Source organism: Artemia franciscana, chromosome 5, assembly GCF_032884065.1.
Source record: "Artemia franciscana chromosome 5, ASM3288406v1, whole genome shotgun sequence".
Lineage (NCBI taxonomy): Eukaryota > Metazoa > Arthropoda > Branchiopoda > Anostraca > Artemiidae > Artemia > Artemia franciscana.
In genome coordinates, this window is record NC_088867.1 from 31,638,048 (window position 1) to 31,652,821 (window position 14,774).

The 14,774-nt window shown below is 33.1% G+C and overlaps 2 protein-coding genes across 4 annotated transcripts in view; one reads left to right on the forward strand and one right to left on the reverse strand.

Moving 5' to 3' along the window:
• Positions 1 to 14,774, forward strand: part of LOC136027271 (uncharacterized) — a 134,036-nt gene that overhangs the window by 13,273 nt on the left and 105,989 nt on the right. For 2 of the 3 annotated variants that reach the window (XR_010617557.1, XR_010617558.1), the window contains exon 2: positions 5,133 to 5,231. The gene's annotated coding sequence lies outside the window, so the exon portion shown is untranslated. Of the gene's footprint in view, positions 1 to 4,783; positions 5,232 to 14,774 lie in introns of those variants that run through there. The other variant, XR_010617556.1, reaches the window with a different exon arrangement.
• LOC136027270 (adult-specific rigid cuticular protein 15.7-like) lies at positions 153 to 12,113 on the reverse strand. Its single transcript, XM_065704345.1, has 4 exons — positions 11,978 to 12,113; positions 8,224 to 8,475; positions 7,355 to 7,535; positions 153 to 537 (listed from the first exon to the last, which is right to left on the reverse strand). The coding sequence occupies exons 1-4, from the start codon at positions 11,990 to 11,992 to the stop codon at positions 221 to 223; spliced, it is 765 nt and encodes a 254-aa protein (XP_065560417.1). The 5' UTR covers positions 11,993 to 12,113; the 3' UTR covers positions 153 to 220.

A 14,774-nucleotide genomic window follows, 5' to 3' on the forward strand; every position in this document is an offset into this window, starting at 1 on the left:
ATATAGAATTCAAGTTTGAACACTAGTAACTCCTGCTGAAATATATAATTTTTTTACATTATAGTTGTGCAGCATTGTCATCATTATTTACTTGTATTCGAGGTCAAGCGATATCGGTACTACCTGGGAGTGTTTCAACCATATGAAATGACTACTTTTTGAAAAAATATATTTGAATTGATATACAAAAAGAAGTATTACAAAAAGAAATCCAGGGATTCTAAAAGAAACCTCCATTATTATATTGCGAAACTGCTGAGAATGGTGTTTGGTAATTAAAAGATGATCCAAACGGTGATGTAACTCCCATTCCACCAGGCAAGCCATATGCAACCGATCCCATTCCCATCCTCATATAGGGGTCAACATTCATCATTCCTGCACCATACATGCCATTGCCATGCATACCTGCCATTCCAGCACCATACATGCCTCCCATTCCACCGCCGTACATGCCTCCCATTCCACCGCCGTGCATGCCTCCCATTCCACCGCCGTACATGCCTCCCATTCCGTGTCCATGCATACGTCCCATGCCTAAAAGAGATTAACCATAATTTACATAAGGATTCGTTATGGACGATCAACATAAGAAAGAATAAATTAAAAAATAAGTTTTTTCCATGAAAATAAAGAGCACCATTAAAACTTGTATTGAACAGAACTGGTTGCTATTTCCTCCATCCTCATGGCCGGATTTAAAGATTTGACGCTTCTGAACCCGAGTATTTTTGCCACTCTATTTTTGTGAGATTTTTGGAAAAATATCCAGAATATTTGAGGGTCGTGGAAGCACTGAACAGAACTCAGCTTATGAGCCAAAAATAATGAAAGAGAGAGGTGATACGAAACTCTCAGCTACCCTTCTTGGGAGATATCTGACATTTTTTTTTAAGTGACCACAAAATCCCTGTGTTGTTTCAAAATCACTTCTTTTTTTAATTTTATTTACATAATAATCGAAAATATAAACTACTAGCTGTTGGGGTGGCGCTTCGCGCCCCCCCAAGCCCCCCCGCGCGCGTAAGTCGTTACGCGCCATATTAGTTACGCGCCATTGTAGTTGTGTCCCTATGTCCCACCTGTGAATATAGATATATATATATATATATATATATATATATATATATATATATATATATATATATATATATATATATATATATATGTTTTTAACTACGTAAAACTTGCGAATATACAAAATTCTTTGCTGTCCCATTGTCTGTGCATATAAATAGATTGTCAGGTTTACCGACTCTTGAACATGCAACATATAATGGTCCATGGGAAAACAATCCGTATTCAGATCTATACCTCATGATTCTAATGATTGCCCTTGAGCTTTGTTGATGGTGATTGCTAATCGACCATTCCCTGAGTCGCCATCGTCATTTATATATCCCCCTGTGCACCCCGGCGTCCCCTTTGTAGTTATGTCCCTGTGTCCCGGTCGTCATTTATATTCCCTGTGTCCCGGTCGTCATTTGTGTCCCGGTGTTCCAGTCTGTGATTTCTCTTTGAGTGTCCCGGGCGTCATTTATATTCCTTGTGTCCCGGTGTCCCGGTCGTCATTTATATCCCCCTGTGCCCCCCGGCGTCCCCATTGTAGTTGTGTCCCTGTGTCCCGGTCGTCATTTATATTCTCTGTGTCCCGGTCGTCATTTGTATCCCGGTGTCCCGGTCTGTATATACATTCGTTTTTTAGTTTTGTTTTTCTCCTTTATTTTTTTCCTTTTTTCTTTTTTTTCTTTTTTAGTTTATTTAGATTTTTAGATTTTTAGTTTTTTTATTAGTTTTTAGTTTTTTTGCAGTTTTTACCATTTTTTTAGTTTTTTTAGTTTTTTTTTTTACTTATGTCCTGGTCGTCATTTATACTCCCTGTGTCCCGGTCGTCATTTGTGTCTCGGTGCTTTGTTGATTGCTAATTTATATTATATTTATATTTATATTTTTTATATTTATTAATATTTTTTTAGTTTTCTTTTTCTCTTATTTTTCAGTTTTTTCCTTTTTTTTTTAGTTTTTTCTTTTTTAGTTTTTAGTTTTTTTTTTGTTTTTTACCTTTTTTTAGTTTTTTTAGTTTTTTTAGTTTTTTTAGTTTTTTAGCTTTTTTAGTTTTTTTATTAGTTTTTAGTTTTTTTTTAGTTTTTGCCTTTTTTTAGTTTTTTCAGTTTTTTTTAGTTTTTAGTTTTTTACCTTTTTTTAGTTTTTTTTAGTTTTTTAGCTTTTTTAGTTTTTTTTCTTTTTAGTTTTTTTTGTAGTTTTTACCTTTTTTAGTTTTTTTTCTTCTTTTGTATTAGTGTGAAATAATTCAGACGTCATATGCGGACAAACACGACGTCACTCGACAGACAGACAGACAGACATAACCCACAAACAACTTATTTTTATATATATTTATTCATATTTTTTTAGTTTTCTTTTTCTCTTTTATTTTTCAGTTTTTTCCTTTTTTTTAGTTTTTTTTCTTTTTTAGTTTTTAGTTTTTTTTAGTTTTTTACCTTTTTTTAGTTTTTTTTAGTTTTTTTAGTTTTTTAGCTTTTTTAGTTTTTTTATTAGTTTTTATTTTTTTGTAGTTTTTGCCTTTTTTATTTTTTTCAGTTTTTTTTAGTTATTAGATTTTTACTTTTTATAGTTTTTTTTAGTTTTTTAGCTTTTTTAGTTTTTTTTTCTTTTTAGTTTTTTTTGTAGTTTTTACCTTTTTTAGTTTTTTTCTTCTTTTGTATTAGTGTGAAATAATTCAGACGTCATATGCGGACAAACATGACGTCACCTGATCCATCCACAGATCCACACACAGACAACTTATTTTTATATATATAGATTAAAGATATAAATCACTACACTAGGGAAAAGATTGAATTTTGCTAACGCGTAGCGATTAACTACATAAACATTCCTATAGGCATACTAAATTAAAAATAATATTACAAAAAACACATAAATGTTCCTAGAAGCATCCAAAACTAATTAAAATGATAATGAAAAAGAAAAAAAGAAAAAAGACAATCACCTTCTCTCAAACTCCCCCCAGGTTAACAACCCTTATCCAAATACAACTCCCTCCACCCCAGCCCTTTCAATCCGCACCTCCTTCCAGCCCTATAACCCACACCAATCCCCCCTCCCGAAAAAATAAAAAACTAATTCTGCAGCAAATGCTATTTTAATCTTTTTTTAAACTGTGGGAGGTGCCCACAGTGGATAGGAAGCGCCCCAGCCAAGTGTGCATGGTGCTTTGAAAATAAATTACATCAGCATAGTATTTATTAAGAAAAAAAATAACTCAGTGATAATTTATTGATTATCACTTTACATATCAGTTAAAATGCACATTTTAACTGATATGTTTCAAAAATTACGGTCCTGTTTTACATCGGATTGGACTCATTAAATTGGAAATTAAAAATTCTGCCCTTTTAAGAGTTAGAAGTGATTATGGAGAAATTGGCCCCCTCCCTTGACCTTTGTCACAGGGGTGTTCTTACCCCCCCAATCCTTTGCTTTTAAAGCAAAGGTTTGAATTATTTTTTACTGATAAAGATTTATTGTTCAATATACATGCTCATGTACTTACACATATATATTTTAAAAATTATGTTCCCGTTTTCATTAATATGACACCACTATCAGAGGGTGTTTTTCTCCTTTCTCCAAAATAACTCAAATTATCTTAGGCTCATTACTCTTACGGATAATTTGGAATTAAAGTGTTCTAAGTATTCTGAATTATCATTCTTTTGGATATACATATACAATACCAAGCTTTAATATTTATGTTTCTACTGGCACAGGTCATTCTCTACTTAATGTTTATACCCATTAACTATTTTATTTTTGCTTCTCCAAAACGAAGAATAATTTTAAATTTAATGCCCTATGTTTGCTATTATTTCAGATTCAACTTTTAATCAAAGAATCTCTAGCGTTATCTGCAGTATAGAGCCATAAGTGTTCAATCTTATTGTCATAAGTGTTCAATAACTTAATATTATTACTTCTTTATTCTCAGAGCCACTTCATATGAATAGAATAGTGTTAGATATTTAGATGGGAATCATTCAATCAGAAGTTAAAATGCCGGTCCTTTTTAAGAGTCAAAATAATCAGAAGACAAGCAGTCCCATTTCTATGATAACCTCCTCCTCCCCCCCTCGCCCGTAATCTCAGAAGACATTCGATAAAAATTGTGAGATAGTCTTTTTGTCCAGGTTAGTAGAAAGGTTCAATAAGCAAGGTTTCGGAGATGACATGACCCCACAGGGTCTGGGAAAAGGACTGTACTTAATACAAATTGACCAATTTTTAAGCATATACTTTAGAGTGGAAAAAAGGGCTTGCACAACACCTCTGAATCGGAGTACGGTATTAAATCTAAATTTTATTGGAATGTTATTTTGGGGAGGGAGAGTGGTCGGTGAACTGAATCAAAATACTGCATGTGCATCCAGGTTGTCAAAGGGGTATATTTGCAATTTATGAAGAACAACAATGGGCGTTCCGGTGAAGCTTCCATAGAATGTTGAGGTGGGGTGTTGAATTAAATCAAAAGACACTCTGTGTATCCAGATTGTCAAAAAAGTGTATTTGCAGTATCTAGAGACCGGCAAAGGGAATTTACTTGACGCTTTCATCAAATGCTGATCAAAAGACATTGGATGCATCCAGGTTGTCAATGGGTTTTATTTGCAATGCCGTAGCAACACCTAAGGGTATCAAGCTGAAAATTCCTGAGTGTGTTAGGGGAGATATTGAACTAAATAAAAATACAATATGCTTCTAGGTGGTCAAAAAGGTATCTGGCCATTATTTTTCCTTCTCAAGAGTTTTGGGATGCTCTGAAAACTTGGTCCTTTCGTCATCCCGAATATATTCTCACGCTAGAGACCATCCCCCAAATAAGGATTGAATTATGAAGAGTTTTAGTTTTTTGCTGCTGAGGATGGGAATCGGAAAAACTTTGACTCTACTTCGTGTTTGGAAGCTACCTCAACACTCGAAGCTTTATTTGTCTGAAAATTCTCAGGATTCAGATAATATTTGATTTTAATCATTAGTTTATTACAATTAACCAGCTTATAATCATTCAATATTATCGGTTTTGTTGTAATCGCCAATTTATTAACTTTTAGAAAACGGATGTTGTCTCTCCAATAAGAAACTTCAACTTTCCACTGTCTGGACAAGACCAAATCCTGAAGTTTTGCTGCTTGAAGGACTTGTGAATTAAGGTAACTTCATGTCTATTTCTTGGGAAGAGGATATTCCTCAAAAGATGATCAAACATCTGAGGTAAAGTGTAAAGAGACGAATGGTAAAGGACTGATCTTGGGTAAAATGAGACAAGGAGAATCAAGACTACACCAATTAAAACTCCTAAATAAGGTGGAAAAAATAAGAAGTATTCAGTCCATAATGTACTACTTTAGTCTGAGGTGTAAAACAGATTTATGAAGTATTCCCACGCAAGGTGCAATTTTGTCTTTTCTTAAAGATTTACCTCTTAGGTAAATTATTCAAAAATTTTTTTTAGTAATATATATTATATTATTAAATCTTAATATATGTTTCATATATGTATATATAATATAATATAATGTTATTATATTATATATCTATATATATAAAAATAAGTTGTCTGTGGATGGATGGATGGATGGATGTGTGGATGGATGTGTCAGGTGACGTCACCTGAAAAAACTGGATTAGGTGACGTCAAAACTGAAAAAACTAAAAAAAGGCAAAAACTACAAAAAAAACTAAAAACTAATAAAAAAAATAAAAAAGCTAAAAAACTAAAAAAACTATAAAGGTAAAAACCAATAAAAAACTAAAAAAAAAACTGAAAAAACTAAAAAAAGGCAAAAACTACAAAAAAAAACTAAAAACTAATAAAAAAAGTAAAAAAGCTAAAAAACTAAAAAAACTAAAAAAACTAAAAAAAGGTAAAAAACTAAAAAAAATAAAAAATAAAAAAAAACTAAAAAAAAGGAAAAAACTGAAAAATAAGCTAAAATAAAGGTAAAAACCAATAAAAAACTAAAAAAAAAAAGGAAAAAACTAATAAATGACGACACTCAAAGAGAAAGCGACCAGGACAAAAAACTAAAAAAAAAGGCAAAAACTACAAAAAAACTAAAAACTAATAAAAAAAATAAAAAAGCTAAAAAACTAAAAAAACTAAAAAAAGGTAAAAAACTAAAAAACTAAAAACTAAAAAAAAACTAAAAAAGGTAAAAACTAAAAGAACTAAAAAAGAAAAAAATAAATGACGACACTCAAAGAGAAAGCGACCAGGACAAAAGGAATGTTCGATTAGCAATCAACAAAGCACCGGGACACAGGGAGTATAAATGACGACCAGGACACAAGTAAAAAAAAAAATTAACAAAACTAAAAAGAAGGTAAAAACTACAAAAAAACTAAAAAGAAAAAAAAACTAAAAACTAATAAAAAAACTAAAAAATCTAAAAATCTAAATAAACTAAAAAAGAAAAAAAAAGGAAAAAAATAAAGGAGAAAAACAAAACTAAAAAACGAATGTATATACAGACCGGTACACCGGGATACAAATGACGACCGGGACACAGGGAATATAAATAACGACCGGGACACAGGGACACAACTACAACGGGGACACCGGGGGAAACAGGGGGATATAAATGACGACCGGGACAAAAAAACTAAAAAGAAATAAAAACTAAAAACTAATAAAAAAAACTAAAAAATCTAAAAATCTAAATAAGCTAAAAAAGAAAAAAAAAGGAAAAAAATAAAGGAGAAAAACAAAACTAAAAAACGAATGTATATACAGACCGGGACACCGGGATACAAATGATGACCGGGACCCGGGACACAGGGAATATAAATGACGACCGGGACACAGGGACACAACTACAACGGGGACACCGGGGGAAACAGGGGGATAACCTGACAATCTATTTATATGCAAAGACAATGGGACAGCAAAGAATGTTGTATATTCGCAAGTTTTACGTAGTTAAAACCATATATATATATATATATATCTATATTCACAGGTGGGACATAGAGACACAACTACAATGGCGCGTAACTATTATGGCGCGTAACGACTTACGCGCGCGGGGGGGCTTGGGGGGGGGCGCGAAGCGCCCCCACCAACTAGGTGTTGGGGTGGCGCGAAGCGCCACCCCAACAGCTAGTAATATAATATAATATAATATTGATATATAATATAATATAATATTATATTATATATTATATAAATATTCGCTTGAAGCTCCTTTTCCTGACATCATGTGTTAAATCTGAAACATTTTTTCATAAAAAAAATGAAATAATTTTGATAAGAAAAGAGAAATTGCAAGCTTACCCATCATCATGGGGTTGTGACCCATTGAATAAGGAGTCATTCCTCCTAAACCTGAAGCATATCCATTTGTCATTGCAGCTGCCATTGAGGGTGGTGCAGTTGGAGGCACTGAAGCGAGTCCAGCTATCTGAGCATCACCAGCAGTTGTGGCAGCACCAGGAACATTAGGGGTATAGTCAACCTAAAAAGGAACCTGTAGTCAACCTGTTAAACATTCTACGGAGTAATTACTAATAACACTTGTTTTGAAAAAGAGGCAACGCCAAATGTACAAAAAAGATAGTTAATTTTAGGCAATGAACGTCTTGTAGAAATTGTCAGAAATTCTGTCAAAATTTTTTGCAGAATCAAAGATTTAAAAAGATAATATTTCATTGGTTTAACTCGTATTTATTTCTTTATCATTTTCATACAATTGATCTTTTATTTTAAGTTTTAGGGTGGTTGGGCGGAGGCTCATTGACCCATCTATTACGCTGAAATTATACACTATATTTTTCTACAAGAAAATTGAACCCCTTTTCATTTTTTCAGCTTTTATTTATTTTTGTTAAAATGAGTTTGTTGGAATTTTGTTGGAATTGTAAAAGCCGGTGGACTATCATAAGAGGGAAATTAATATTTTCATGTTTTTTTTTAGTTTAGTATTACTGAAGCCTTAAAGTGTAATAAAATCTTTCTGTAAGTCGACTTTTTCAAGTTGATGGGGGACCAAAATTGAAAATCTCAACCACAGTTTGAAATTCAGTATATAAAGATAGCAAGTATTCAGGAATATTGGAAATACTCATTTTAAGTCTCCGTTATTGGAACTTTGGAATTTTTTAACCATTTACAATATTTAAGCATAAAAAATAATAAAAAAATACCTTTGCTCTGTATCCAGCGGCATCTGCAACATAGGTAACTGTTTGTAGACGGCCATCAGGCAAGGCAACTTTATACTGGCCGGTTTTTGCTGCACCTATTTGGTTTTGCGTGTGGCTGTGCTCATTTCCAGCAAGATCGTTGACTGCGTAATTAAACCCACTTGATGGCACAGCACCAGGCATTCGTGTCATCATTGCCGGCAACAACTGGCTTCTAGCCATTGTAATCACGGCAAGCATGATCAGGCATTTCTAAATATATTTGAAATATTACAGAATTAGTTTTCTGAATTTTGGTTCATCCTATATTCCGAAATCTATACCATTCTTTTCGAAAATGAATTTACAAGACATTTTTCTAGTCTTTAATTGTACTTTTCAGCATGTCCTTAAATATTTTTTTATCTACAAAACACAAAAATTCAACTAAAATTATTTCTATTTTAAGTGCGGTTCCGAATCCTTTGCATAGGTAAGCCTATACTATTTGGATGGAATTTTATTCGCATACAAATGAGGGGCATTATGAAGAGACTAAACGATCAATTAATATCGCTAAAAAATTATTACATTCGGATAGGCGTGCATAAAATAGGCGCCTGTAAAGTCAATAGAAGAATACTGAAAGTACATTGCTGTAGTTTAAAATTTACCTAAAGACACAGCAGCCAAAAATTATATTTAGAATAAGGAAACATGATATAAAGAGTTCTTATGTAAAGGAATTTCTTACTGTTTTCAACTTTTTTCGAGAGATCCTTCAAGGTCTCTTTTAGAGCAAACGGCTCTCAGCAGTCTCATAGGGTATCTAAAAGGGTATCTCATAGGATATCTAAAAGAAAACTCAAGTTGAAAATAGTAACCAAACCCTCAAAATATTTTGCTAAAATCTTATGCGTCTGAATTTAGCATTACCATTCCTCAAAGTTGGATAAATTACTTAAAATATGCATAGTTTCAAGGGACTCAAGCAAGGTGAATGCTCTTTTTGATAACCAGGCATCGAAGTGGCAAGAAACACAAGAAGAACTAATCTCATTACAATTATTACTAAAACATTCTCAATCAGTAAAAAGGCGTCAAGATCACAGCAGAATTATTCATCCATAAGAAAAACGGTGATACACAATTTGCGGTTTCAAACATGTTAACAGAATCATTTTACTTGTGTATGACCTTTCCACCATCACCATTCAAATAAATACAATGAAGTTGTCTTGAGAGGGATTATTCAATGGAAGTGAAGTTTAGATTCCTCCTCTTTATCATATGGAAAACTGATTGAGTGAAATATTTTTCTAAAAAAGAATTCCGTTAGTTTACTGCTTACTCCTTAGAATGAAGTTCCGGCAAAAAGTCCATTATATACAATAATACATTATATCTGGCTCTCCGTTTGAAATAATACTTAAAATTTAGACGTTCAACATACTGATTACTTTTCAACCAAGCATATATGCCAAACTTATGATTTCAGCTTGAATGGTGGTTAGGATAACCCTGCAAAATATTATTGCATGTGGACACACATAATTTTCTTCTTTTTAATGAAAATTCTGACCAACATTAAGATAAATAAATGTAATAGCCCACCAACGTAGTTCTCGTTTGCTTTATGTTGTAACACTGCTCTTTAGTTTCGCAAAATAAATTGTTATTAAACAGTTCGTGGTAGCAAACTGTAAGTAAGGAGTAACCCGGTTCAATGGTAACTGAAACTCTAATAAACGGAATTTTGATACCAATAGATACATTAAAAGAATCGTATTTTTAAGCTGATTTCAAATAAATAAGCTTCATCAGGTTTAGCCTGACTTATCAAAAGTTACAAGCCTGAAAATATGTACCCTATTTTCGAAAAAAGGGGAAAACAACTTCTAAAAGTGATAGAATCTTACTGAGAATCGAACCTTCAGATTCAGCGTATCAGAAAACTCTGACGTAGAGGTTTCAGGCTCCTATCAGCAAAGTGTAGAATTTTGTATTTTTGCAAGAAGAATGATCACAGATGCATGTTTATTAGCTTGTTTTGTTGTTGGTTTTTACCAGGGGTGATTTTATCGATCCAGTGGTTCTAGAATATCACAAGAGGGGTCATTCAAATGGAAATTAAAAGTTCTAGCCCTTTTTAAGTGAACAAAAAGTTGAAGGGCAACTAGGCCCTCTCCCACGCTCATTTTTTCCCAAAGTCACCCACCCAAAAATTTGAGATAGCCATTTTGTTCAGCATAGTCGAAAATCTAATAACTATGTCTTTGAGGATGACTTACTTCCCTACAGTCCCTGGGGGAAGGGCTGTGTTGGTTATTGGGAAGTATACAGACGTTTTAAGAGGGATTTTTTCTGGTGGGGGGGGGCTGGGAGAGGGGATTATATGGGAGGATCTTTCCATGGAAAATATTTTCATGGGGAAAGGGATATTTCTATGAAGGGGGCCGGGCTTCCCAGCATTATTTAAAAAAGATCAAAAACTAAAGTCTTTTGTATTATTTTGAAAAGAGCTATCTATTCTATTAAACGGCCTTTTTGATTCAGGGGTAATTTTTAAGGAATTGGAACAAAATTCGAACTTTAACGTAAAGAGCAAGGTATTGATTAGGGGGCGAACCCCATCATATACGTAATAATTTCTGTTCGTTTTAGGTTTTAATGTTGCTCCTCACTTTCAATTGAAAACTTGTTTTTTTTTGTTTGGTTTTTATTTAATTCACTCAAGAAGCGCTGTTTCCAAAGCGGATACTAATGTTAACTGGTAATTAGTTTTGAAACCATAATAGAACTTACTACCTAAACGCTTTAGGCATGGGCTAACAATGGTTCAAAAATATTTATAATCCGTCGAACCAGATATTATAAGTAATCAATAAAAAATATTATAATTGTCCAAAATGAATATTACAAATGTCAAACCAAAGGATTATCGAATCAAAACTTCCGAAACTGGTAAAAGGGCAGCGGAGCGAGACTCTACACCTTAATAATTCTTGAATCTTATAACAAATTGTTTGTTGTTGTCCGACTCTTAAGAACGAATCAAAATGAATATAAACAAATCTAATACGTTTTTTAAAGTTCCCCCCACATCTAAGAAAACACCTCTTGTATCCCCCCGAAAAATCGTTGATACGGCCGGGGTTGTATGCTTTTAGTGTTGCTGTTCTTAGGGGGAGGGGTAGAACAACTTCTATTCATGCTCATGTTATTCTTAAATGAGAACGATAGAAAAATAGCCCCATACCATCAAAACAAAACTATATCTTCTGGTTTATTTTTGGGATGTAATCATGTTTTAGAGGCCCTTCAGGAAATACATAGGAGTACAGAGAAAATGTTTGATGATTTTCACTACACTAATTGAAAGCGAGTGCCCGTTCATATCCAACCTGACGCTGGTCGAACTACAACCTCCAGAACTGGAAAAGGTCAGCGAAATGTAGCATTTTGCAGATACTACAGCATAATTACTTTATCTCGTGTTTGGAATTATGCTATTTATTTAAGATCAAAGATCACAGAGATGAAAAAAGAAAAGAAGAACATATTAGGAGGGAAAAATCCAAAACTAATTAGGGACTGAATCATTACTGTTTGGTTAGGTAGACTCCAAAAATCGAAGCAGATTTTGACAATATAATTGACCGATGTCGTTAGTTCTTACTGCCTATTTAATTAATCCATTTTCTCAAATGTTCTATATGATAAAATAGATAACAGTATATCCTGTATATATATATATATAGATATCTAACTTTACCTTGGTGCTCTGCATTTTGGTAGCAAGGTATTAGCAACAACTCGAAATGTAACTGCTGGATAAACTGTTTGATGAAATATTATTTAAAGAGAACTCTTATAAAGGAAAAAAAAGTCAACAAGGAAAGTGTGACAAAGACCTTGCGTGTTTTTCTAAACAAGAGGAAAAGCTCAATTATGAATATCTCTTGTCATTATTTTGTCGATGACCTATTTGACTTGGGCCTTCACAGAGTTGATTGTCACGTGTCGGAACTAGTAATTTTGACGTCATTTTCATCCTTTCACCAATTCTTCTATTAATATTACAATTTGTTTTATAGAGTGTGGCTAAGGTCGCTTTACCGGGAAAGGAAAAAACAAAGCGAAACAACAAGCATGGTTTATCAGCAGTATTACGACATTTTGCCTCTATTGCTTGCAACTATGGATTTTATAAGTGTATTAAAGTCTTATAAACACTTATTAAACACCTATTTTTAACTGCAAAACTTCCGTTGGACAAAGTTCACATAGCCCTTCTTGACAAATACCTGTTGCCTATGCTTAGATAACTCTCAACAGCAATCCTTACGTACAGGAGTCAGATTGGTCCAATGCTCCTGAGAGCATAAACTAGGATATTAGCTGTTTCTTTTCCTCCTGTTTAGTTGAGATTGAAAGCCATCATATGGTAGGTTTCCAGAAGAAAACGAGGTACTTTTTAATTATACGGAACACACTCAAGATGTGTATTTAGGTTAATCTTAATGAAATATACCAAAATATGACGATAATATAATACTTAACAAACCAAATTATGGAAACTACGTAAAAGAATTATGGATAGTAGGGCGAGCAGAACACATTATATTAAATACATAACCTAACCCGTAACCACCTCTATGTATTAAATATTTAATTAAAATGTAACTACATAGTTGTTTGTCCACTCAAAATAAGCAAATCATAACTGATTCCAGAGAAGCAAAACGGTTTTTATGAGATCTTAGAGAGCAAAATTCATGAGTGTGTCCGTAAAATTATTATATAAAAAGTATTTTCAATTGGAAGTAAGGAGCAATATTAAAACTTAAAACGAACAAACATTATTACGTATATGAAGGGGATTGTCCCCTCCTCAACACCTTGCCCTTTACGCTAAAGTTTCTTAGTACTTTTAAAAAAGCTTCCTATTGTGTTTCAGGGGTTGTTCTTAAAGAAATGAGACAAAATTCAAACTTTACCGTTTAATGGTTACAATCAAATCTTTTTGGTAGCTTAAAAAGGGTTTAAAAGGGTATTAGAACTTTTAATTTTCGTTCAAGCCATCTTGCGATATTCTAGAACCAATGGATCGATACGATCATCCCTGGAAAAAAAATAAACACTCATCCGTGAGGTTTCTTCTGGCAAAAAATAAAAAATTCCACATTATTGCAGATAGGAGCTTGAAACCTCTGCTGAATCTGTTGGTGTGATTTTTATTAAGATTCTATGACTGTTAGGGGATATTTCCTCCTTTATTTAAAAATCAGGCAATTTTTTTCCGATTCGTAGCCTTTAATCGGTAATGCTAAACTTAATAAAACTTATCTATTTGAAATAAGCATAATAATTTCATTCTTTTGACAAATTTATTTGTATCAAAATTCCCTTTTTAAGAGTTTCGGCAACTATTGAGCCGGGTCACTCCTTACTTACAGTTCGTTACCACGAGCTGTTTGAACAAGTACTGAAACTGATTTAGGGACCTTCTTTTCCCAAAGATGTCATATTGTCTTGTGACTCCAACCACCAACAGTGTGGAAACAGTTGTCACTTTCTAACCGATTCTTGTGGATATCTGACAAATTATTCTGTTAGATTGCCTGATTACAAGAACCATAACCTTCCTTATTGCTAAGTGAGATATGATTACCATTTGGACCCAAAAAGGACGAATACAATGACAGCGCTTACGTACAATTAAATAAAAAAAAAATTAACGGAAAGTAAGGAGCGGTATTAAAAACTTAAAACGAACAGAAATTACTTCGTATATGAAAGGGGCTACTTCCTCACCAACGTTTCGCTCTTTATGCTAAAGTTCTTTATTGTTTTGAAAAGTAGTTGAGAGTCAAACTATAGCGTTAAGAGCGGCGTATATGAAAGGGGCTACTTCCTCACCAACGTTTCGCTCTTTATGCTAAAGTTCTTTATTGTTTTGAAAAGTAGTTGAAAGAGTCAAACTATAGCGTTAAGAGCGGGGTGTTGAGGAGGGGCAAACCCTTTTATATATGATGTAATTTCTGTTTGTTTTAAGTTTTAATGTCGCTCCTTACTTTCAGTTATAAAAACTTGTTTTTTTATTTAAATTAAATAAAGTCTTTACGCTAAAGTTTGACTCTTTCTCTTAACTCTACTTTTAAAAACAGTAAAAAACTTTAGCAAAAAGAGTGGGGCGTTGATGAGGAAGCAGCCCCTTTCATATACAAAATAATTTCTGGTCGTTTTAAGTTTTTATGCCGCTCCTTACTTTCCGTTAAAAAAAAACTCGTTTTTTTTATTGAACGTTTTTGAATCAATACATGTTTTGATTTTGGTTCTCCGCAGATGAATAATTAAACCGAAATTTGCATATTTATTTTTTTGGCTAAATGGCTTTCTCATAGTTTTGATCGAATGATTTTGAGAAAAAAAGGAGCGGGAGAGGAGGTCTAGTTGCCCTCCGATTTTTTGGTTACTTAAAAAGGTAACTAGAACTTTTAATTTTTATGAATGTTTTAATTAGTGAAAGATATACGTATATTACAAATTAGCTTACGTAACGAGCTTCT